We start from the raw sequence: 27,121 nt of genomic DNA, 5'->3' as shown, positions 1-27,121 counted from the left end.
CTGCTGTTGATTTTTGAAAAATAAATATAAAAAGTTGGGGAGGGTGTTAGTAAGGATATTAAGAAATTTACTGTCCATAACTGTAGGAAATTTTGGGATATTGTACCGGTTTCAAAGTTTACTAAAAAATTTGCTAGATTTTAAAATTATTTTTTTTTCCTTCTTCAGGAATTTCTGAACAAGATTGCATTGCATCATTTGACTTGGGTTTAATATTGATGAATAATAGTTGAAGAACAGTATTATTCTTCAACAAGGATTTTGGAGGGATCCAGAATATGACTAAAAGTGACTACTTTCTACGAACTAAAACGGGACCAATATTTTTTGAGTGTTGCGAGGACGTAGCCTGCGAATATCATAAAAACGGTGTTATGGTGAAGACTAAAACCTTCCCGGATTAACAAAAACAAAAACTCATTGGGAAACACCAGGGGTTCGACCATTCAATGGGAACATCTCGGATATATAATAACGAAAATAAAGGTAGTCATATCACGTTATTTTTGACTTCGAAAAAAAGGATTTTAAAATCTGGTATAATATGTTACGCACTGGTTTTCATTGACCTCCAGCAGAAAAATTAAGTGTACTTTCGTAAATATAATTTAATGGACATATGTATATGAATATAAGAACAAGTTTAAGATTGCCCAAATTTACATAACAATTATAACCAAGTCCGAACTATCTTTCAACAGGTATATAGGTTTTGTTTTTCAGAACATTGAATATGAAAGAATGCAAAATTTGACATTTGATATTATATATATTATAATATATCTTTTTTTTTCAAGACAGAACTGGTTTTAAATTGATGAAGTGTAAAGTGTGGTTCGCAATACCGTAATACCCAGAAATGTTCAAGGTTATTATCCGAAGTTGGACGGAAAGGGCCGAGAAGTTGCGATTGTTTTAGGACCTACCGAAATGTTTGTGTTTTACTACCAATAAAACTTTTTAACCTTCTACAAACTTTTGGGGTTTCTAACGTTTACGATTCAAACTGGGACCTTATGATTTTCTCAAACATAGTAATAAAATAGAATCCGTAATTCGAGACAAGGTTTTGGCAAATATTGTAATTCCTTTAATTTTTCTCTTCTTCTTCCTTCTTCTTCTTTTCTTCTTCTTCTTCTTATTATTATTATTATTATTATTATTATTATTATTTGAAAGAGTAAAGCATGCTAGGAAAATAGTGCAAGAAGGGACATCAAGTTAAAAAGAAAGAAAAAAGAATGCATAACCTTTGCGATGCAACAAAAGCATTGCTCGCGACGAGAAAAAACCAAAATTTCCTGATCATTTTCCTGTTTGGCTTAGAACCTGTCGTCTGCCTGTTGACTACCGTCTGCCTTCAAACTGTCTGTTCACAGAAAAAGTAGTTCGCGCGCACACTCGTAGACCACGGCGGTAAGAGAAGTTGAAATTAAACCTAGTTTACGTTTCGAGAGGGCAAAATTTATCTTAAGTGTCTAAATCTGAATTAATATGTCGTCTGCTAGAGGGTTGCACTTATTTCACCACAGGAATCTTGTCTTATACATGTATTATAAAACCAAATGGGGACGTGTCAGCACGAAAAGAAGGGCACGGCCAAAGGTGGCGGTACGTCTATTACAGAACGCATGTTACGCCTAAAACCTTTTCATTTGCTATATACATGGACCTTTGCTTCTTTAGCTTTGTTTGCATATGGTAAAATTATAGTGAAATAGTATTAATTTGCTTTTGTATGGAAGTCAAAATACCACTTTGTTTACATTTTGCTACCATTACGACACATAAGTTTATATTCAGCGTTTTTTTCCCCACATGGCCCTCACCCTTTTAAAACACATTTTTTAAAAAACAATTTTTTTCTAAAAAATTGGGAAAATATTGGATTCGGGGGGCATTATGGGGATTTTAAAACAAAAGGTAGTTTTATTAAAAAAATACTTTAAAAGCATCAAAGAAAACGAAATTTATTTTTTAAACAAGGATTTCAAAAAAGGCAAAAAATAGAAAAATAAAATCCCTAAAGAAAGCCCAACACGAAAAAATTTGGAAAAGGGTTTGGGCAGGTCGGTTTGTTTGGGATTTTCTTTTTCTTTGGAGGGGAAACGGGAAACCCCGGCAAGTTCCCCGGCCCACCCCCCCTAGCCCCCGGTTTTAAGCAGAATTCAACTTTTAAAAACCGGGAAAAGGGTTTGAAATTTTGAATTTAAAAAATTTCCACAAAATGTTTTTCTAGGGCGGTTATTTTTGGAATTTCAATGTGACATACTGGCCATATTCAATGAAAAGCAAGTAAAAGAATGCATGTGCCGTACACGAGAAAAGAATGGGCGTAACTTACATGTAATAAATTGGAGTTTTTAAAGGGGTTCCGAGGTTATGAAGCCTGCATATAACAGACAAGACGTCAAAATACAAGTTTATAAAGCAAAAAGACATATTACAAGTAATTATTAGGATCATTATATTCAGTGATTCCTTTTTAATAAAGAAGACAGAGACAATTATGAATACTATATATATTTCAAAGTCATCTTTTGATAAAGTATAATACACATTTGAAATGTTATTTAATTAGTTTAAGGTTTGTTGAATTTCTCATTTCTTAAGGAATAGAGTTCCATAATTTCAGACTAGAATAATAGTATTTTAGTATGTTTCAAATGATTTGATTTCGTTTTTTTATGCATTTTTCTGTGTTGGTCATAGTAAGTTGAGAAATCAGAAACAGATGCTGGTGTTATTTTATCTGTCGCTTACACACCGTAAGTCCAGAAAATTATTTATTGATACAGCTAGATGAAAAAGATAGCCATTTTAGATTAAAAAATTTCAAGAGAATTTTTTTGTTACTGGTTTAAAATGATTCTGGCGGTTCTATTTTTTTCCGTTATTCTATTTGATCTGTTTTCATAATATTATATTATAGTACATCAATAATCAACGATGGGGACCATGATGACGTTATGAAACAATTGTTACAGTTGTATCATTTCTGGTGTAAGAAAAGTTTCATTTCTTTTGAACAGGGATATTTTAGTAGCATGCTTAGGTAACGTTTAGCAAATATATGTTTTTAAAGAGATACAGTTATAAATATGCAGTCAAACTAACTTTTGACAAAAAAACATAATTTATACTATTATATATATACTTAATTCTCAATATGCAGAGAAAGAATACTTATGTTACTTTGGTCATTTTTGTGCCCCCACTTTAGTGGCGGGCATTTAGATTTACCCTTGTCCACCCTTGTCCATCCGTCTTTTGTGTCGCATGTAACTCAAAAAGTATTTGACCTAGAGTCATGAAACTTTACAGGAATGTTGATCAGCATGTGTAGTTGTGCACCTGGGTATTTTCGTCTGGATATTTTTAGTATTTTTAGAGTTATTGCCCTTGATTTAGTAAAATTTTGCAATTTTCAACTTGTGTCGCATGTAACTCAAAAAGTATTTGACCTAGAGTCATGAATCTTTACAGGTATTTTGATCAGCATGTGTAGTTGTGCATCTGTGTATTTTTGTCTGGATATTTTTAGTTTTTTTTAAAGTTATTGCCCTTGACTTAGTAAAATTGTGCAATTTTCAACTTGTGTCGCATGTAACTCAAAAAGTATTTGACCTAGAGTCATGAAACCTTACAGGAATGTTCATCAGCATGTGTAGTTGTGTACCTAGGTATTTTCGTCGGTATATTTTTAGTATTTTTAGAGTTATTGCCCTCGACTTAGAAAAATTTTGCAATTTTCAACTTGTGTCGCATGTAACTCAAAAAGTATTTGACCTAGAGTCATGAATCTTTACATGAATGTTGATCAGCATGTGTAGTTGTGCACCTGGGTATTTGTGTCTGGATATTTTTAGTTTTTTTAGAGTTATTGCCCTTGACTTAGTAAAATTGTACAATTTTCAACTTGTGTCGCATGTAACTCAAAAAGTATTTGACCTAGAGTCATGAAACCTTAAAGGAATGTTCATCAGCATGTGTAGTTGTGTACCTAGGTATTTTCGTCGGTATATTTTTAGTATTTTTAGAGTTATTGCCCTTGACTTAGTAAAAGTTTGCAATTTTCAACTTGTGTCGCATGTAACTCAAAAAGAATTTGACATAGAGTCATTAAACCTTACGGGAAGGTTGCTCAGCATATTTAGTTTTGCTCTTACTTAGTAAAAGATTTTTAGATTTCAAAAAATATTTGACCTTGAGTCATAAGATTGACAGAACAGTGGCGCGGTGGGGGCACCCGTGTCCTATGAACACATTTCTAGATTTTATCATGCATGTTATCTTTTCTAAATTATATGTTATTCAAGGAGCACCATTTCCAAAGTTTTGATATTTGAAGTCCAGCTGCAGTTCAGACTTTACATCACTCAAACGTTGTCAGCTTTGTGTAATGTCGAAAGGTCTTCATGCATGTCACTTTCTGAATTCGTAGCGACTGACATATCATTTGTGTATGAAAGAAACAGTACAGGACCTAAGATTGAGCCCTGTGGTACACCTGATATAACCGGCAACCTTCAGATTTATCATTGATTACAAATGTATATAGCCAGCACCCATAGCTCAGTCGGTTAGAGCGTGAGACTTGTAATTTCGACATCATTGTGGGTTCGATTTCCGGGGGTGGCAAACTAAAATTTCGAATCAGCCTTTCGGATGAAGTTTTAAAATGAGGTCTTCTGCATAAACGCTTGTACGCTTGGCACCATAAAGAACTGGGAGAAACCTTTGGAATTTTAGCATCAAACTGTATAATGTATCTTTCACTATCCTCCGAAATATGAAAATGACTTATTCTCTTCTGGAGGACTCGCCGGCGGCGAGTATAAATAAACACACACACAATTTGTTCTCTGTTAGAGGGATTTGATTGTAAAATTTGTACAGATTTTTCATAAAAGTTTATAAATCACTATACTGTCACCAATTTAATCAAAGGCTTCTTCAAATCTAAAAATACTCACCCATTGTTTTTCAAACATCAATATTTGTAAGCCAAGGATCTTTAAGGCGTATCAAAGCTGTCTGACAAGAAACATTATAATCTATCCAATAGAAACAAGAATTCAAGTTCAAATGTCATTAAAATATTGTACATGCTGTGAAAGATCGTGTGGAGGGAGGGGGGGGGGTGTATGGGAGTCAACAATCAGCTGGTATATTACACATGTACTCAATAAGCTCGAAATGCTCAAGTAACGAGATGAATGTTTACGAGCACCGTAAATTTATAACTTAACCGATTAAAAATCTGCTGAAACAAAACACTTTAAGTGCATAATTGCATAATTACATTTTCATTTGCTGTTAACCCCCATGTATTTTCGCTTGTTTGCCAAATAAGGAAAGCGCATGATTGCGTGATGTAATAAAGCGCATGCGTAAAATACTACATGATGAATAAGCAACAATGTCGAACTAGCAAAGCAAAAAAAAAAACACGAAAAAAAAAAAAAAAAAAAAAAAAAAAAAAAAAGAAAAAAAGAAAGAAGAAAGAAAAATGAAATTTATGATTTGACATGTAATGGCCAAAAATGCAACAAATGGTCATAGCTTTGCCTGACTTTGTTGAACTTCCGATTTCTCACCGAAAAATTCGAAAAACGAAAATACCGGAAAATCGACATGGCGCAAACCAGTCACCATACTTTTTGTGTCGTTGGCCCCGTATGAAGTAAAGAAGAGTGGTAGAGCTCAAAATAGTATTACACGTCGTATCTATTCCAAGCAAAAGTCCAATGCAAATAATACAGTATAAAAACGGACATGGTCCAATTAAGAGGAACAAGGCGACACGGTCCACAAGTCAACCCGGTCTTGAGTTACATGAGTCGAAGTCTCAAGGTTCCTTCAACTTCGATCTAACTGAGTTCTACAGTAGTTTTCTTTAAAATTTGAAAGTGTGTCATTTAAATTTATTCCTAGTTTGGTCATATTTCAAGTATATTTATTGCATGTATGTGTTTTTTTATGTGATATCTCATGTATATAGTGTGTATTTTTCAGGACCTTTTTTCGGGCGGAAGGATAAAAATTATACTACGCGGCAGCAGACGCACCTCTTTAACTGGACAAAATCAGTCGTGCCAGCCCGCAAAGCTCAATTGGTAAGAGCGCGAGACTTGTAATGTCGACATTGTGGGTTCGATTCCCGGACTGGCCAACTAAAATTACTAATAAGTATTTCGGATGAGACTTTAAATCAAGGTCCCGCGTATCAGTGCTTTAACATTCGGCACGTTAAAGAACCAGTAGAAGCTTCTGGAATTGGGGCATCTTTCTGTATCTGTATCTTGCACTATCATCCAAAAATATAAAAGACTCGTCTGGAGGATTTGCCTATATGGGCAACCGGTGGCGAGTATAACTAAACTCAAATACACACGTGACACAAAAAATTGAAATTTTCATAAGGGTCTTCATAGATAGTGTTGATGATTAAAGTTGAAGAAAGTTAACTCTCAACATTTTGGAATCCTGAATTTAGCCTCATATACTTACAGCAAGAGAATAAGAAAATACACAAGAAATATATACGGAGTATTCCGGAAATTGACCCAATTTCACCCGGGTCTTAATTCATACGAGTTAACTTCCTAGTTGACGAACATTTTTTATCCGACGAAAAAAAAACTCAAGCACTTTTATAACCTACGAAAATATGTAACGATTACGCAGATATTTATGGCGACGTTATGAGGTCAGTCCGCGTTAGATAGGTAATCAGGGGAACCTATTAACCTTACGATACGTTCTTCCAGGTGAACTTAAAACCACTGATAAAACATAATCATGCCTTCCTTTATTTGAAGATAAGATCATATTTCGCTAACAAAGTACAATAATTATTATATTGAACGGAAATAATAAAGGTCACGAGTCCTTACAGTGCATTATGTGTTAAACCCCAGTCACACTAAGGCGGCGTTCTCAAGGCGTCCAAAGAAACTTCAGAACGCCGAGGTGAGCGCAGTAAGATCGCAAACATCACCGCAGCATCGTAGTAGCATCGCATAGAACGCCGTCCGACGGCGCATTTTGAGCATGCCGTTACTCGGCGTTCTGATAAAAGCCCAGTAGATAGTGCATGTTCACGGCGCTTTTACGGAGCTCTGCGATATAAGCGCAGTTTGGGCGTCGCAAGAGCGACGTAAAAGCGCAGTGGAAGCGCAAAGAACGCAGTAGAAGCGCAGTCCGCCAATTAAAACACCGTGGAAGCTCCGTAACATCGCCATGATCGCCGTGAGGACGTCGTGAAGACGCCGCAAAGACTGCATGTCATCGAAAATATCACATTTTTATTGCGATCTCGCGGCGTTTGTTTAATTTAACAACGTCGGGCAAACGCAGTGAAAGCGCAGTCTAGTGTGACAGGGCCTTAATATACGTATACGTACATGTTAACTGTCTAATGGAAGCACACTTATTACATGTATATACATGTGTATTTAATACAGCCAATAGTGAAAGTAAATGATAAGCCCCAACAAATACATACCAAAACTTAACAAGCAAAATACATAAAATGTGGTCCGGCGTCAATCATTATACGTTTATTGTCCGTCCGTCTGTTTGCACTCAGGTGACATTTTTAGATGAATGTCTGTATTCATTACGTATAGACTGATCTTGCGGGAGAAAAAGTTGTTTATGGGGACATAGGTTGCTTAAAGGGTTTTGGAACTCAAAAATCAAAGAAGTAACCCCATAAAGGCAACTCAAGAAGAACGTCTGTCCGTCTGTCCGCAAACAAATGGGTTCCGCATGATTACTTTTGAAGAGTGTGTTTATATTTAGCATCTTAGCTATGTTCTAAAAAGACTCGGTAATTTTCGATTTTTTTATTATTGAAAAAGTTATGTCCCGTAAAAAGCAGATTTTCTGTAAAAAATTTACATTCCGCGATTGTGTTTATAGTTGACATATAAAAACAGTTCAGTTCATTTTTAGCAGCCATCAATGTTAATTAATAGAGTTATGCCCCTTCATTAGGACATTTTAATGGAGTTATGCCTCTACATTAGTAAAATTTTAATGGAGTTATGCCTCTACATTAGTAAAATTTTAATGGAGTTATGCCTCTACATTAGTAAAATTTTAATGGAGTTATGCCCCTTCATTAGGACATCCTAAAGGAGTTATGCCTCTTCATTAGGATATTTTTGGTAATTTAAAGTTATTCCGAAAGATTTCAGTGATTGTATGTATTGCTGCATTGACCCGTAATTAGGTCAAGTTTGATTTTCTGTACAATCAACTTTTTGCATTTTTTTACAATTGATTTTGTCTAAATATAATTAAAAAAGAAAAAATTCGTTCAAGTATCTTCTAAATTAATACTGATGTGTTTCTTGTTTCCTAACAAAAGACAGTGCAATTGTATCTTAAAGGAACTCCATTATTGTTTAAAAGCACAATAAATTTCTTACAAAGACCACCTGGGGCACTTATAACAGAACGACATGCAAAAAAAAAAAATATAAGAATTATACTCAGAAATAAAATGAAAATCGCATTTTGCTCTATGCTTAGCTCGATTTGAGTGAAACGTTTCTACCACTGATTTATTTTGCCAATTAAAGTCCGTGGTGGTAACGGTTCTCAATTTACGGTCATCTTTTCACAATTAGTATGATTATTTTGGTAAAACGGAGGGAGTGAACGATCTAAAGTTTTGCACACAAGTCATTGTTCTAGACCTTCATTAAATGGAACATAAATCTCGAAAAAAAAATATTTCCAGTCCCGTCATGTCTAAAAAAACCCAGTGGTGTCCCTTTAAAGACACATTTTTTTGCAATGATGCACCTTCTTGTAAATTTGCTACCCGGCCTCAGCCGAACTTTTGGTGAAAGTTCTGGTATCATAGACACGTGAGAAATCACCCGAATATATCAACATCGTGTGATGAAAGTGCACTTTGGAAAACTTTTGTTTGCTTACAAAAATAAATTAATTATATTTCTTCTAAATCGAAAGAAATTACACCAAACGATTTTTTTTCTCTTTTTAAAAACCTTTAAAATACAAAAACAATTCAAAACTACTAACAACTTTAGTGCGCATTTTTAAAACTTGTACTAAAAGTTCGTTCGGTGCAGTTGTCATCAAACCAAAAGTTGAAAAACAGTGGTGATTGGTATTTATCGCTGTTAAAGGTCTACGGTATGGCAGATGTTTTTTTCGGTAGCAGCGTGTCTATCAATAATTATCGATGAAACGGTGTCCCGTGAAATGATAAGGTTGTGATATTTACAAGATATTTTTTGATATCTGCATCATATTGATAGCCCTATGTTTAAAAGGTCATTGTCGAAAAAACCTTAAATACAAACGTTGTTGGTTTGTGAAGGTATTGTTAGTGTCTAGCTGTTACAGTTAAACATGACTTTTTACGGATTAATATGGGTGGCTGGTTTACTTGTGGTCACAGCGTGTAAGTAAAACGGTGTTCTTTTACAGTCAGTTCAATTCAGTATCATATTAACTGATTTAAGTAGAAGTTAGCTTAATATATGTATAACTGTGCGAAGAAAGGCACAAAAAAGAATATAAGAATAATAATTAAATGAATAACAATTATAAGAATAATGATAATAGCTCTTGGAAACAGAAATATTCTCTTAAAAAAGTGTCTACTTTTCTATAAAAATAAATAAAATTACATGTATAATGTACAATTAACGAATATTACCTAACCTATTTCATGAAATTAAAACACATTTTTTTTTCAGTAGAAATACCCGCTACTGATCTCAGTCATTTTTATGACATTTTGGTCATTTTTTTCAATTTTGAGTTGAATTGAATTGGCTATATACTGAAAGATATTGACTATTATAATGGTCACTGATCAATGATTGATAATGAAAGTGACAACATTTCTAGGATAAAATTTTACAATTTCTTAAAATATAAAAAGACTGCGCCACACTTTTTATCAGTTGAACCAAAGGATATTTATAGGATAGTCAATAAATAAGCATATTAACCCTTTCACTGCCATATTTCGGCGTATTTGCCATATGGACGGCTTTTGCCGTTTCTATAATCGTAATAATAATAATAATTATAATAAATATAATTAAAATAATAATCATAATAAATATATAGATAATTATACCATCGACAATAATTATTATTATACTAGCAGATTTGGAAACATATATAATTATTCTAATACTAATAACAAATAATGATAATAATATTAATAGATAATATAGTAATTTCTTAGAAAACCTTCTGGCAAATAGGTGATCAATTAATGAATAACCCTCTGGCAGCGAAAGGGTTAATGCAGGACATAAAACAATAATCTTTTTATACATAAACACTTATTTAACGATGTAAACATCTATTTTCTTTTTTTTTTCCTCTTCTATTTATAGCTTAAACGAAACTGTTTTACCAATCTATATATAAATAAGAATTCAGTGCTTGATTTTTTTTTACAGGCGACATTTTTCAGATTTGATTTTTTGCTTTGATTGCAGCTGCTGTGACACAAGACTGGACCACCTATCAGCCGATGAGTCACTGTACAACACTAGATGAGCACGGTTGTTACTCGTGTAAAATGTGCTTAACTAAAGGTAAGCTTCTATACAACAACTATCTGACAAATAATTTCGGTGTAGTCACGCTTTGTTTACGACGCACCAGCACAGTACAGGTTGTATGGTGACTTTTCAGCTTTACTAGTAACTGAAGATCTCGGTTGCCACTTGCATGCATCATTTCAGATCGAACGTGCACATGAGTTAAACCACAGAAGTTCTGCATGCTAGCTGGATAACTTTCTCACATGAAATAATGCAAATGCCCTGTCGGGAATCTAACCCCACATCTGTAAGGGGCAAGTCGTTTGAAGTCAACGACCTAAACCACTCGGTCGCGGTGAGGGAGCCAAAGGTACTGTGGTCACACCTAAGACTATACTGTCGGTGTGGTCACACCTAGGCTGTAAAGGTCACTTGGTGACTTTCAGTTGTCTATCGGTTAAAGAAGACACCAAGAGTTCTTTCGTGCACTGACTTCAGAAACGAGTGGGTTTCTGGGAACTGGGTAGATCCGCCAACCTTCCATAAACTTTTTGCGCAAGAAAATTCTAAAACTGTACCGGAATTCGAACCAAGGAAAGCGATGAGAATATTCATTGTAGTAAGTGACCTCAATCATTTTACTAAAGAAACCAAACTTTAGGGATTTAATCGCGGATGTATACTCGACCTTCAGTTATTTCATAAATTTGATTAAACACCAATTAGTATTTAGAATTAAATTTAGGGTTTTTGACATAGGTGACAGGTGCATGTGCAATATTCCAAATTAAACTATTAAATGAATAAGAAATGATACGTTGTCAAAATTTTAAACATACTGGGCGTGAAAAATCACAAATACCAATCCAATATGAGCCGCCATCAAGAGGATACAATATGATTATCATCGGCATTTAACGACTTTAATTCTCCCAAATATGGTATAATGGCTCTATAATCTTTGACTTGCAGTAGCCGCTCCGTCGTGTGCAACAGCTCCACCCCCACAAGTCAAGATTATTCATGAGCCATGCAATTGTGCTAAACATGAAACGACAACGCCATCGATGACGACAACAACAACACAGCCGACGTCAACAACTTCTACACAGCCAACCACCACTACCACGAAGACGACAACGTCAACCACTCGGCCTACCACGACAACAACGACACGTAAGTTGAATTTATTTCTAGATCACGTTTTTTTTTAAATATATATTTATTTCTTTATATATCTATTTTATTTATTAATTTATTTATTTATTTATTTATTTATTTATTTATTTATTTATTTATTTATTTATTTATTTATTTATTTATTTATTTATTTATTTATTTATTAAATTTCAGTTCTTTTCGTGTCAGTAACAAGTTTTGACTCCTTAAGTTTTGCTTTTTTTTCATTTCTTTCATAAAAAATGACAAAAAAGAAAATTCTTACTACTTTAGCAACGACAACAACAGCAACCACTACGACTACTACAAAAGCAACAACAACAACAAAGAAGCCGACAACAACAGCAGCAGCCAAAGCATCATCCACAGCTAGCTCGTCAGGTGAATATGAAAAAATAAAAAACTGTCGCCATTAGGGCGATTTAAGATATTACATGTATATATAATAAAGTGACCTAGCCGCGTGATTTATTAAATGCTGCATGTTTGTAACAGCCAATTTCATTGGATAATCGTAACATTTTCAATTTTTTAAAATATCTTCTTTTTGTAACGCCGAATTCAATTAGATAATTGTAAAGTTTATATGATTTCTTACATAATACGGCACCTTTGTAACGTCGAATTCGATTGGATTAAAACCGTTAAATTAATGTTATTGCGAAATATGGATGCAGGACATTAATTAATAATGACTAATGACCTAACGGACGAGACCCTACAACTAAGGGTACTATGTATTAGTGTTTTACACCGGGCTCTAATCTAGATTAGATAATTAAAACTCATTCACGTTATTTTTGGCAACTGAAATGCGGCATTTATAATAAAGAGAAAATATATGATGAATAAATTTAATTTGAACCAAAGCAATGAGACAAAAAGACTTTCCACAGGTTTTAAATATTTATATGTAAACCCTTACCAAGCAAGGTATATATGGGTTATAACTTATAAAACCTTTAAATCCTTCATACAAGAACAATTTCTTGTCGTAAAAACACAGTATAGGTCATATAGCTACTTTCAAGCTTTGCTGATGAAGGATGAACTCGGACGGCATTCGTGCAATTTTTTTTTTCAGGCAAGATCGGGCTCCTGAGTAGAACCACCGACGTTTTGTAATTTAGCTGGATAGCTTCCTCATATGATAATAGGAACATTATACCATTTCCAAAAATAAGATATTAGAAGCGTACAAGTTTTAAGATGGCACATACCATGAATTTTTGTTGTTGTTGTTGTTGATGTTGTTTTTCCCCTAATGTCATTGCTGTATTGTATTGGGTTTGACTGGTGGTTAAAAATTGCTTAACATTTTGTGTTGTTTTAGGAAATCAAAGTAAATCACAGAGTGGAAACCAAGCAGGTTCACAAAACTCATCTAGTAGGTAAGTGTAAATGTGTTTCTATTCTTCTTTGATATATACACAAGTCATTTGTTATTACTTGTTGGCTTATTTACCTTTCATATAGTGCAATAAATCATCAAATGCGAGACGAGATGTACCAGAGAATCTCTATATTATATTCTAATTAATGAAATGTTGAGAAATATTGATGAAATAAAATGCGTATTTTCATTTTCCGAATATTACTATAAATTATCACATTTCTCTCGTGGCTACCAGCACTTATGAAATATTTATTTTCATACCACTCGATGAAAATATGAAATATTTATTTTCATACCACTCAATAAAAATAAATCCTGTTTTATAGAAAAAACTTAAATATGCTGTATTTAATGCACGTTTCTTATCGATTTTTTTTAAATATTTTGCGTCGGTAATCTAATCAAGTATTATGTATATATTTTTTGTGTGAAGAATATAACTTTCAAAGTTAATATAAAGCCAATAAATAAATAAATAAATAAATAAATAAATAAATAAGTAAATAAATAAAACAATACAGATCTCGTTTAAATTTGCTTTCACATTATTATCTCGAGTACAATGTATATTCTAAAAGTTGGACGAAAGGCCCACTGATTGAGTACGAATCGTCCACAACTGTAACAACGGAAGGGGATAAAGAAACAACGGTCACCACAAACATAACAAAAGCTGATGGTGTCGAGGTGAACAGGACTATTGAGACAACTGTGACCAGAAAAGGCCACGTCATAGACCAATATATGAAAGGTTATTATTTTCTATTTTTAGAAGAAAAAAAAAGTTCTATTTTTAGAAATATTTTTTTATTTTTAGATATTCTTTTATCTATTTAGAAATATTTTTTTATTTCTAGAAATATTTTGTCTATTTTAAGACATATATTTTTCTATTTTTAGAAATTCTTTTCTATCTTTAGAATTATTTGTTCTATTTTTGGAAATCATATGATCAGCAATATAATTATATCGCTTGATCGACTCTTCCTATATTTTCGTGAAAGTAAATTTAGATATTTCAATTTTAAATGTGACAAAAGTAGGCCATTTCAAATAAAGGTGCTTTTTTATATATATATTGAACAAATTCGGAGAAATATTAATCAGTTAAATTTATTATTTACAAGATTTTTGCGTCTAACTTTTTTAACAGTTTGTTTGCGGTTTCGGCGCTTGAAGAAGTGAATGATGTTAAACGGCAAATCATAATATTTTTTTTTAATGAACATAAGCTATTGATGAAAATTCTGAAAATTATGATGAAATTCATAATTCACATATCCTATATTATAATTAAGAATTAAAGTTACAGTCCTTGATAGTCAAAACAGTGCATGTTGCAAAAAAAAAACAACAAAAAACACGTGACACAATAATAAAACATCAACAGCGATGCGTTCGGGCATTTCTTTGAGTTGTATCATAGAGCTTAAGAAGTATTATTAAAGTAAATCAGAAGTTCAGAACATGACAATAATTGTACAAAGTTCATATAGTATCATGAATATTTGCCTACAGTTGTTGATGGAAATAAAAGTGCTGGTGGGTGGCACGGAGGTCACAACAGTTCCTCTTCATCCTATGGTGGAAACAGCTCCTCTAGTACAACTTCCACACACTCTAGCAGCCAGAGTACTTCCGGTCATAACAGTACGGCAGGTTCCGGTGGACACCATGGCGGCCATTCTGGAAGCTCCAACAACTTCTCAAGTAAGATTCTTATTTACTACAAACTCTACAAGTTTATGCAGTTACAGTGAATCTTATAATTAAGAACGCGCGAACGCTCATTTCTCTACGGTTGATTATAAAATATGTATGACATCAACTGAACAGCTGTTTAAGAATAATTCCGTACATCTTACCCGACAATGATATTTAATATATCAGACAAAATAACAAACAATAAAATAATTATACTTTGTATGTGAAGCTGTTATTGGTAAATTTGATAAACATGATCCGAAATTTTCATTTTTAGACCAATTCACTTTAAATACCGACTATTACAATAACCAGCTATGCCGTATATACATTTATTACTAGATGTTGTACGTATTGTTTTCGGAAAGTTCCGGTTATTTTCGTACTTCTCCGGGTTCGGATAATTTACTGTCTATTAACAATTAATTAATTTGCAGATTCAAGCTCGTCATCATTAACCAGCAAGTCTCAAAATTCTACATCCGGCACGTCAGGATCCAATCATACATCAGGTAACATTTCTTTAAATCAACCAATCATTTGAATGAACCAATCACTATTTGTCGTAGGGTTAAAATATCATAAATGTATTCTGTTGTTTTTATTGATGCAAAATGCCATTATTCATTTCGCGTATTAAATGTCGGGACGCCTTTTCCGAAGCAGGGGGAGTATTTCGTAGGGTAAAAATATCATAAATGGATTCCGTTGTTTTGTTTATTTGTAAATCATGACCCGACTTGTACTCCGTAGATTTTCCCGATGTTTTCAATAACTAATCTTTGATCTGTTTATACACGTGACACTTTTCAACCAATCATAATTTACTTTTCTAGTCAAACCCGTTTTTCAAATTGTATACGCTTTTTATAGTGCAAATTAAAATACCAAATATCTCTGGATATATTTAATATTTATTCAGATTTGTTTTATTCTTAATCATATTTATTGATAAAATAAATATAATAAACCTCAATTATAAACTTTATGAAATAGTTTTGTCATTACCCTGGAGACCGCAGGGTATTGGTACGCGTTTAACTTTTGAGGCATGGAGGAGCACGTGACCTGTTTTCGGTACATGGAGGAGCATGTGATCTGTAAACCGTACATGATTGGTTAATTGACCTTTTCGAAAACCTAGCTAAATACCGTTTGCCGGTACGTTACGGATTTACCTGTAGGGAATTAGTCCGAATTACACCTAATTAAGACAAAAAACTATTACGTGATATTTCTAATTTTCTCTAATTATTTTACCGTTTAAGGTGGGAAAACTTACATGATGTGTTTGAAATTGATCAATGTTTCGTTAATATCTATCTCAAATTTTATAAAAAAAATAAATTGTTTATACTGAAAATCTACAAAATCAAAATATTCGTAGTGGCATCTGCCATAATAAATAGAGATATTTTCTGCGTAAACTTGGGTGTTTACTTTATTTATTTTTTGCTCGGAATTATTCATAAAATGGTATAGGCCTATTTAATCATTTTCTTAAAAAGAAATAATTGTTTTTTTTTTGTTCGACCTTCTCCGGTCTTCAACGGTCACCATTTTCTAAAGACCTAGCTTCTTCTATATATTGATCGTTTAATTATTCAATTGTCAGCTATATTCCTGATATAGTTTATCTATTCACCCCCCCCCCCCCAAAAAAAAAAAAAATAATAATAAAAAAATAAATAAAATGAATAAAAAAATAATGTTGAAAATAGTTAAATGAAATATCTTTATATCATTAAAATGTTCACCGCAGTAAACCATTTTACTTGTAATAACTAACATAGAAATACTATTGATAAATGTAATGAGGTTTGTTACATTTAAATACTTTCTTACAACCACTAACAATTCTTGTAACAAACCTCTATTAAATTATCAACCAATCAAAATTAATGTTACAATTTTGAACATCAAATTTAAGCAGTAATAGATGATGTCAGACTATCAAGTTGTTTAACCTTTATCCAGAATATTGCTATTGCCCTGTGCATTGTAAATACATGTAGTGTAAATGATTTTCTAATTGGTGATAGCTAAGATTTATATTTTGAAGTACAAGTAAGCAGGTTTAAACGAAGACTTTATATACCCAGGTATTATTATACCCACACACATATAGTTAAGTTTATATCATTAATGGAAAGTAGTAATAAGAAGTTGTTTTTTTTTTAAAAAAGGTCTGTATTGTTTCAAAGCTTTCAAATTAAGGGATTCACTATTGTAATAAAATAAATGCCGTTCTCAATCTGTATTAATTCCTTTTTTTTGTTCTTTTTTTCCTTGTAACTTTCGTGTATATATAAATATATTTTTTTCCTTTGTTAAATTCTCAGGATATATGTGTTAATGAAATAAATATTCTATCAACACAAATATAATTAAGTATATGTCATTGATGCAAAGTAGTAATTAGAAGATTTTTTTTAAATGGCTCTATATTGTGTCAAAGCTTTCAAATTGAGGGATTCACTAATGTTATATTATAAATGTCGTTCTCAATCTGTATTCATCCCTTTTTATGTAATTTTTTTCCACTTAACTTTTGTGTATATATAAATATATTTTTTCTTTTGTTACAGTCTCAGAATATATGTGATAAGGAAATAAATATTAATATATCATATGTAAAATCTTCCATGTCATACCAAAATAAATGCATGTTCTTTTTCTTTTCATTGTTTAACGACGATAAGCTTGTAATGCCTAATTTAAATAAAATATTTGTTCTGTTCTGTTATGTATAAGGGGGGGGCACAATAACTTACATGTATATTCATGCATCTCATATTTAGAAGTTGGTTGTTCATCATAAGAAATTGTAAATCTTGCTGTACAGTTATAGGTTTATATTCATTTTATACACATTTATCCAAAAAATGTCGCAGCACAAGGTTTTAAGTGTCTTTTGTTATTACATTTTTTATTATTATCATTATCATTATTATTATCATCATCATCTTCATCACTATTTATATCATAATAATTAAAGTGATATAGAGGATATTTGTTTGTTTGTGTGTAAGATGAAATTTTATTTCATCGAGTGGGCTTTAAAAACAGTATTCTCACGAGTGGCGTAGCCACGAGTGAGAATACTGTTTTTAAAGTTCACGAGATGAAATAAAATTACATCTTACACAACAAACAAACAAATTTTCTTTTTATTTTATGCTAAAAAACAAGTTTAAACGAAATTTCCATAATATAAACATAAATATTAAAATCTGTTTCCCCATTGAGAGCCCCATTTCGTGAGAATTTCTCATTAAAAACAAGAAGTCTTGAGCTGAAAAATAAGTCCGACAATCAACATTAAATGACAGTGATATTATTTATTTTGTTTAAAAAATATGAATGATCGCTTGTTTTAATAATAAAAACAAACAATTCGTGTAGGAGAAAATTCCAACCATCCATCCATATTTCTGTTACCTACTGCGAATTTATATTAGACCTGGCTTTGTTAAATGTAAGCGGCAGCCATTTTTTAAAGTTGTGTATTTCACGGGAGGAAAATAATTTGTGTTTGATTCAGAGGGATATCATTTGGAATTGTTAGTCATACACCTTTTTAAAAGAAAGAAAACATATTTGAGGATTGAAACAGACAAAAATTAAGTGTTGACAGATGTGAAAACATGAAAAAAGCAGCTATGAAAATGGATGACTTGGAACTTGCTCGGAACGCTGGGTTGGTTTACTTGTTCTACGAGCTGTAGCTGTCATTGCTTTTCAATTTTTCATAAAGCATACGGCAGTTATTACTCGTAGGATACTTTAATATGCCCAAATGTCATCAAGAGCAGTTTGCATGTGGAAGGAATGTATTTTTCAGACTGTAAAAATGAAACAAAAAATTTAGAGACGAAATTTGGTGATTGGAATTTGAATGAACAGAAGTAAGTTTTCTTCTTTTTATTACTTTTGACGTTTAAGGTATTTATCAATTTCAGCTTTCCTTTTTCTTTAAACAGCCTGACATTGTCAGAATTGTCAGCAAAAATAAAATTGAGGTACCACATGGGGAAAATCTTAAAAAAGTAGTTTCGTCATTGAAAAAAGTGAAATTATATTTTGATAATTTTCACTGTGAAATTACCAAATATAATTTTCACGGATAAATCAGTAATCCACTGAAAAGCATAAAATAAAATAATCATCATCATCATTATAATAATAATATAAATCATCATTCTATATCATTCTATATCATCATCATCATCATCAATGATATATCACAACTAACCAAAATTCACCGTAATGAAATAAATTTTGCAAGGAACGTCCGGAAGTGGACACAACGGAACACACGGTAGTGGTCAACAAGGGTCAAACAATACAGGGTCAAACTCCACAAGCTCAACATCCCATTCTTCGTCCTCGTCACAAAGTGGACAACACTCTGGTAGGTCTCTCTTCTAGGTAATCCTCTGATTTCAGAAATAAAAATATCAAATAATCAAAATGTTGATGAATAATGTACCTTTGTATAACAAGTTTTTCAATGGTCAATTTGGGTTCGCATGGAACCTTTATCACACGGCCATCAACGGCTAAATTGTTTTCTAAGAAATCAATGTTAAATCATATAGTAAGTGAAAAAAGGTATACGAAATCACAAAATAATGGTTGAATTAATGATTTTAAATACATGTAAATAAGTTTTTACACTTAACCTTATATCTATTTTAAAATATAGCCCAAAGTACTGCCGCCTCCACTGCTGGCAGTACAGCTAGTCACCGCCACCACACCACAAAACAACCCGCTACTACCGCTAAATCTGCTGCCAGCACTGCTAGTCACCACCATCACACTACAAAGCAACCCGCAACCACCGCTAAATCTGCAAGTCATTCTTCCGGCAGTAACCAATCCGGAAGTCATTCTTCGTCAAGTAGCACCAGTAACCAGACCAGCAATCAATCTACGTCATCATTTACAACGAAGAGAACGCATCATCACAATAATAACCATCATCGTACAACTAAGGCGGCAAAGGTCGCAACAACACATAAACCAACTATTACACATAAACCAACAACTCACAAACCTACAACACAAAAACCTACTACCACACACAAAGCTAGAACACATAAACCCACTACCACACACAAACCAACAACACAAAAACCAACCACTACAACTACAAAAGGTAAGTTCCTTTTACAGATAACTTTTCGTTTATAAATGCATTTCTTACTTGTTTGTTTGTGTGTTTTTTTTCATTCTGTGTGTTCATTTTCATTTTCGTACTCATATTAACTCGAAATGTCATTAGCTCAGTATAAAGCATATTGGCAATATATTGATATCGGATGTCATATATATCGACGATACACTCACATATCGATAAGTTCTTATAATAACTTCCCTATACAGTAGAAACAACATTTACAGGACAGCACCATTTGAAAGCCAGAGGGTTTTTTTGTTGCCTAGAAGTGTTGTTATAGGGAGGCTTATTAGTTTTGAAAGTTTTGATTTTTGTTGTTGGAAAAACGATTATTACTCTACCAACGAGGATCGTTCTACAAAGGTTACACTGTGATTCAATTAAATGATTAAAGTAATGTTTCGTTCCTTTAATTATGATGTGCACTGTTTATAAATGCCCATCGCGTGAATTATTTTGTGACCACTTTTGTTTTATTGCTATAAAGTGAACCAACAAAATACGTTTTTCTTTTTGTTCACAGAATTGTTGATAATACACTGAAAATATCATGTAACTAAATTAAAATACCGGTACGCACGTATGTAAGAAATACTGTGAAATGTGAATGTTCGAGTTTTTCAAAGTGGGTTATATTATTGTCTAAAAGAGCTCCACTTCAGCCAAAAAGCCTCAAAACATTACTTTTGAAATTCTTGCGTATAACAAATGATGCACTTAAAATGAAAAAGTCAGCAAAAGATAATAAAGAAACAAACTCAAGTCTTCATCTCAGTTTGAGTGAAAAGCGTTGCAATGTTTTCCTTTTTTTTTATTGTGTGTCATTTTTGCAAAATAAAAACCATTATTCGTGGAACACAGAGTGAGAGAATGGTCTAAAATTATGTACACATGTTACTAGTTAAGACCTACATCAATTGATGCAATAAATCTCGAAAAAATATTCCATATGTCAAAACAAAAACCCTCAGTGGAGTGCCTTTAAGCACGGATTTACATTACAATATAAATCCGTGCTTTAAGATTTAAGCCACAGTTGAAATTAGGCAAAACGAAACCTAATTTAAACCTATCTCGTTTTTATTGAATCTGTGAAAATGTTGCTCATTTCAAGCGCAATTTGCTCATTTCAAGCGCGATTTGTTCATTTCAAGCGCAATTGTTCATTTCAAGCGCAGTTTGATTATTTCAAGCGCAATTCCCAGTATTAAGGTTCGCAATGCCTTATTTTTTCTGCTCTTTATATATGTAGTTGATTGCGTTTCGAGTTATTAAACATTCGGAATTTGTAGATAGTACTTGTATTTTTTTTCTGATAAAATTTATATGAAACAGTCAAGTTAAAATGAGTTCACTTGAATTTTGTAACGAATTCACATTGTTAGTAACCATTCATGTTTATTTCTCTGAAGCAACAACAACAACAACAACAACAAAACCAACGACTACGCATGCGCCTACCACAAAGAAATCTAGCTCCTCCCATTCCAGTTCCTCCCACTCTAGCTCCTCCCATCAGACTGGTTCACACTCCTCCAGCACACACCAGTCGGGATCGCAGCAGTCCGGGCAGCAGTCGAACAATTCTAGGTAAAGTGACATGCTACAGCGATCATATTTCATTTTATGAAATCCAATATATCTTATATACATATAATCTTGAAAAGTTAAAATACTAGTAAGCGACAATTCAAGGCATTCAGCCTCTAAATGGCTTTCTATTCTGTTTTCAATTTCCAGCTCCAGCCAACACATGACAAATCCAACAGCGCCGCCGCACATGACAAAACCGACAGCGCCACAACACATGACAAAACCGACAGCACCACCGCACATGACAAATCCAACAGCACCCGCGCACATGACAAATCCAACAGCACCCGCGCACATGACAAAACCAACTGTTGTATCAGTATCAACCACACAGGGACCGACAACTACAACAACTGCTCAGGGCCCTACAACTACATGGGATGGTAAATAATACTTGACGTTATTGATAATCTTAGAAAACATACAAGTACAATGTAGAAGTAAACATACAAGTAGGAAAATATGACATAAGAATAACATACAAGTAGGAAAATATGATAAAAGAAAGTATACTAGTAGGAAAACATACAAGTATAGATAATATTTGTTATAGGATTAATATATGTTACAAAACATGCAAGGAAAATATTTGTTTAAAGAATGCTTATCCAAAGCAATAAAATTTGATTAATCACATACATGTATTGCATTTAGTGTTAACGAACTTTAGACATACTATACAATGTACCTATGACCTACAATCGAATAATGGAATTGACCCAAAAGCAAACTTATTACCAAAAAGAGTTCAATTCTCTTACTTGTTACATGCTCTTGAATGATTTTTAAACAATATTGTAAACAATTTACGGTAAGATTTAAAAGCATGATACATATACAATTATACAAAAGTGGTCTGCCATGCAAGTTGACTTTAAATAGATAAACACTAGCCTGTTAGCTCAAATGGTTGAGCGTTAATGGACTGTGAATCAGGCTACCCGAATTCGATTCCCGGACGGTACTAGACAGTTTCGTTGTACATGTAATTGATTATGGAATCCTTTCCACGATCATTCGCCGTGTACCACTGCTTTCTGAAATGAAACTACAAAGTACACTACCATCATCATTTGCATATGCCATTTCAATAACTTTTTTAACAGATCAAGATAACAAACAGAATTATGTTTCTAGGTATTTGTCCTGATTTCCCAGCGGACTGTCCGGCAACAAATGGATGTGCAACATTCGACGCAAACTGGTGTCCAATCTGTACATGTCCAAGTAAGTAAACATCTACATGTATACAGCTTACCTGTCTTTGTTATAAGTAAATCAATCAATAAGTTTTACTCATTTTATTTGTGCTCGAATTTAAGGGATTGTAATGCTGAAAGTCATCAGTGAAAAAGTAAAGTATTTTCTTAACGTAAGAAACTAGATGTACTGGGAAAATGAACTTTGTATATCCAATGATACTTCAGAAGAGTTGGTTCACTAAGCTCAATAGGGATCGCATTGATCGGACGCTGGTTCGATTCTCGGACGGGGAGTAATTAATTTGTCCGTGACAAGTAATATAGGACATTGAGTCTTATGATCATTTGTCTCTTACAGCTGTTTTAAAAATCATCGATCTCGGACATTGATAGTGTAATGGTCATTTGTGATTCAGAAACTATGTGTGATAAGTAGTCGGTCACTTTGGAAGAAACTGGTAAAAATCCAGTTGGTTATCTAGGAAAACAGACCTAAACACGTGATAAATCGGCAAGATAAAATAATTAAAACCTACAGAAAATTAAAAGAAAAAAAAAACTTATAAAAATATTCTCATGTGAATCTATGTGAACTCTATATAACCACATATATATGAAATTTGTACCATGCCTTGCAAGACTATATGCATCGTGTCTTCTGCTACTTCCGGTCAATGATCTGCCGTCATAGGCTTTATTTATTTACCTAATACGAAGACTACGCTCGTTCATGTAACACATCTTTATTTTGTATTTTCAGCTGGCAAGAAATAAACAACTCTAAGCGACGTAAAGTGTACAAGACTTTGAAAAAACATGTCACGACATTTGCCTTTTTCCTCATTTCCTGTATATGGCCAGATATATATATTTACCAATATCTCTGACATGACAGAGTATTTAGTTGTTTAATTTGTTAAATAAATCATGGAGTGTTATCAATATATTGTTGTTATTTGTGTGTGTATGTGTGTATTATTCTATTCAGAAAAAGACTATTGTACCGTTTGGTATAGACAGGGTCTTTCAAATGGCCTAATGACGTGACTCAGCCGAGATATCTTTTTTGTAAAATTGGTCAGACTCCAGACCATTCTATTTGGAAGACCTTGGTATAAGTTAGGGAAGCTTTTGCCATAGTTTTCCGAGCCGATCGGAACTAAGGCGGTTTCTTATATTATTTAAATCCAAACACGACTTTACATTTATAAGAAACGAATAACGCCAGAATAAAAAACGGCATGAAAAGAACGAAAAGCTCGATTGCATTGTGTAGGAAAGAGTTAAGAATGACATAACCACATGTCCATGTACTATGAACCGTATATTCATTGTACAGAATAAACATTGTACAGTATGACCCTTGTACAGTATGACGTCGACCATTGTACAGTATGACCATTGTTAACTATGTACATTGTACAATATGACCGTTGTACAATATGACCATTGTACAGTATGACCATTGTAAACTATGTACATTGTACAATATGACCGTTGTACAGTATGACCATTGTAAACTATGTACATTGTACAATATGACCGTTGTACAGTATGACCATTGTACAGTATGACCACTGTAAACTATGTACATTGTACAATATGACCGTTGTACAGTATGACCATTGTAAACTATGTACATTGTACAATATGACCGTTGTACAGTATGACCATTGTAAACTATGTACATTGTACAATATGACCGTTGTACAATATGACCATTGTACAGTATGACCATTGTAAACTATGTACATTGTACAATATGACCGTTGTACAGTATGACCATTGTAAACTATGTACATTGTACAATATGACCGTTGTACAGTATGACCATTGTAAACTATGTACATTGTACAATATGACCGTTGTACAGTATATGGCCATTGTACAGTATGACCATTGTACAATATGACCGATGTACAGTATGACCATTGTACAGTATGACCATTGTACAGTATGACTGTTGTACAGTATGACCATTGTACAGTATGACCGTTGTACAGTATGGCCATTGTACATTATGACCATTGTACAGTATGACCGTTGTACAGTATGACCATTGTACAGTATGGCCATTGTACAGTATGACCATTGGACAGTATGACCGTTGTACAGTATGACCGTTGTACAGTATGGCCATTGTACATTATGACCATTGTACAGTATGACCCTTGTACATTATGACCCTTGTACATTATGACCGTTGTACAGTATGACCGTTGTACAGTATGACCGTTGTACAGTATGACCGTTGTACAGTATGACCATTGTACATTATGACCATTGTACATTATGACCCTTGTACATTATGACCGTTGAACAGTATGACCCTTGTACAGTATGACCCTTGTACAGTATGACCGTTGTACAGTATGTCCATTGTACAGTATGACCATTGTACAATATGACCATTGTACATTAAGACCATTGTACAGTATGACCATTGTGCAGTATGACAATTGAACAGTATGACAATTGTACAGTATGACCGTTGTACGGTATGACCGTTGTACAGTATGACCGTTGTACAGTATGACCATTGTACAGTATGACCCTTGTACAGTATGACCATTGAACAGTATGACCATTGTACAGTATGACCATTGTGCAGTGTGACAATTGAACAGTATGACAATTGTACAGTATGACCATTGTGCAGTATGACCATTGTACAGTATGACCGTTGTACAGTATGACCATTGTACAGTATGACCATTGTACAGTATGACCATTGTGCAGTATGACAATTGTACAGTATGACCATTGTGCAGTATGACAATTGAACAGTATGACAATTGTACAGTATGACCATTGTGCAGTATGACCGTTGTACAGTATGACCGTTGTACAGTATGACCGTTGTACAGTATGACGTTGTACAGTATGACCGTTGTACAGTATGTCCATTGTACAGTATGACCATTGTACAATATGACCATTGTACATTAAGACCATTGTACAGTATGACCATTGTACAGTATGACCATTGTGCAGTATGACAATTGTACAGTACGACCATTCTACAGTACGACCATTGTACAATAAGACCATTGTACAGTATGACCATTGCATAGTATGACCATTGTACATTATGACCATTGTACAGTATGACCAATATATGACTTTTTGAAATAACCTTTTAAAAGTGATCATTGTACAAAATAATCATGGTACACAAACATTTTGACCAGACAGTGTCATCATTGTTTGGTACAAATTTCATTTGTTTCTACTTACTCAAATAAGTTACTCACCAATAAAAGGTTAATCATTTACATGTAATATCAAATATGTAATAAATTAAGCATGTAATAAATAAAAACAAGTGTACCATATCTAAAATATTTATTTCATTTACTTTTTTGTACAAATGCTCATTTACTTATATAGAAAACACACAATTATTACATTTGTACATATTAACACATAATTACTAAATAATTATTATTATTAATAAATATCTAATTCAAAAGACCCATGCACTCAGATTTATTACTATAATTTCACAACTACAGTTCATCATATTTTCCATAGAAATGAATTTACCAAATTTCTGATGGGCATTCTATGGTTTACATATTGACCATACTTACTATATATTAACTTACTTTATCTACTGGCATACTGAATCACCAAAATTTATAGTTGGCATTAGGGTTAAAACTAAGACATTCTATGCTTATCTTTAAGTAAAAGGTTTTTATCACAGAAAATATCTGTTATCTATGAAGCTGTTACTTAAGATTTGAATAAATGAATGTACTAAATATGTATTGTCAATTCACTTAATTTCACTGGCATGAAATTTTTCTTGGTCTTGTCACAAAGAAACATTTTTTTTGTTCTTAAAATTCAATGACTGTTTATTTTTCTAAAAGGTAAATTGTAAAAAATGTGATGCAAAATAATCTTACAGCAGACAAAAAATGAAATTTCTTTGGATCTTAAATTAGTGGATTGTCTTATATGCATGAAAAACCATAAATATTAGTGGCCCAGGAATAATAATGATTTGGCAGTATTGGAAGATACGTTTCCAATTACAGGCCAAATAAAGTTGGTCCATTCTTACAATAACTGCCAGTTTTTTTTAATGACACTATATATTCATAGTGTGTCCAGCTATAGTGTAAAGTATAGAGTTAAAAACATAGCACATTTCCTTTGTATGCAGTCCATGAATGATTTTTTATCATATAATAATTACAAAAGAGACTGTGTTGAAATTATCAATATTTTCAAATATCAAATTTGAGCATTGTATATCTTTAACAGCAATGGCTAACAGAGGATATTGAATAAATGTAGG

The 27,121-nt window shown here is 33.0% G+C and overlaps 1 protein-coding gene across 1 annotated transcript; it reads left to right on the top strand.

Annotated features, from left to right (window-relative positions):
- Window positions 1-9,290: 9,290 nt before the first annotated feature.
- On the top strand, window positions 9,291-23,754 carry LOC132725847 (mucin-2-like). Its single transcript, XM_060711029.1, has 14 exons — window positions 9,291-9,448; window positions 10,506-10,604; window positions 11,526-11,729; window positions 12,006-12,113; window positions 13,066-13,123; window positions 13,707-13,879; window positions 14,647-14,838; window positions 15,270-15,344; window positions 19,121-19,246; window positions 19,541-19,996; window positions 21,430-21,607; window positions 21,758-21,993; window positions 22,748-22,837; window positions 23,573-23,754. Exons 1-14 carry the CDS (start codon window positions 9,397-9,399, stop codon window positions 23,584-23,586), a joined length of 2,061 nt encoding a protein of 686 aa, XP_060567012.1. The 5' UTR covers window positions 9,291-9,396; the 3' UTR covers window positions 23,587-23,754.
- Window positions 23,755-27,121: the final 3,367 nt, after the last annotated feature.

This window comes from Ruditapes philippinarum, unplaced genomic scaffold (assembly GCF_026571515.1).
Source record: "Ruditapes philippinarum isolate M1 unplaced genomic scaffold, ASM2657151v2 ctg6928_1_1_1_1, whole genome shotgun sequence".
In the NCBI taxonomy this organism is placed as follows: domain Eukaryota; kingdom Metazoa; phylum Mollusca; class Bivalvia; order Venerida; family Veneridae; genus Ruditapes; species Ruditapes philippinarum.
The sequence above is the reverse complement of the archived record's forward strand: the minus strand, read 5'-3'. Positions and strand labels throughout refer to the sequence as shown.

Bases quoted from the DNA above. Each gene is read 5' to 3' on its own strand.
- LOC132725847 (XM_060711029.1), top strand. From the start codon at position 9,397: ATGACTTTTTACGGATTAATATGGGTGGCTGGTTTACTTGTGGTCACA. The intron at 13,124-13,706 runs GTAAGTGTAAAT...ATATTCTAAAAG, and splicing joins TCACAAAACTCATCTAGTAG to TTGGACGAAAGGCCCACTGA. The intron at 21,994-22,747 runs GTAAATAATACT...TTATGTTTCTAG, and splicing joins CCCTACAACTACATGGGATG to GTATTTGTCCTGATTTCCCA.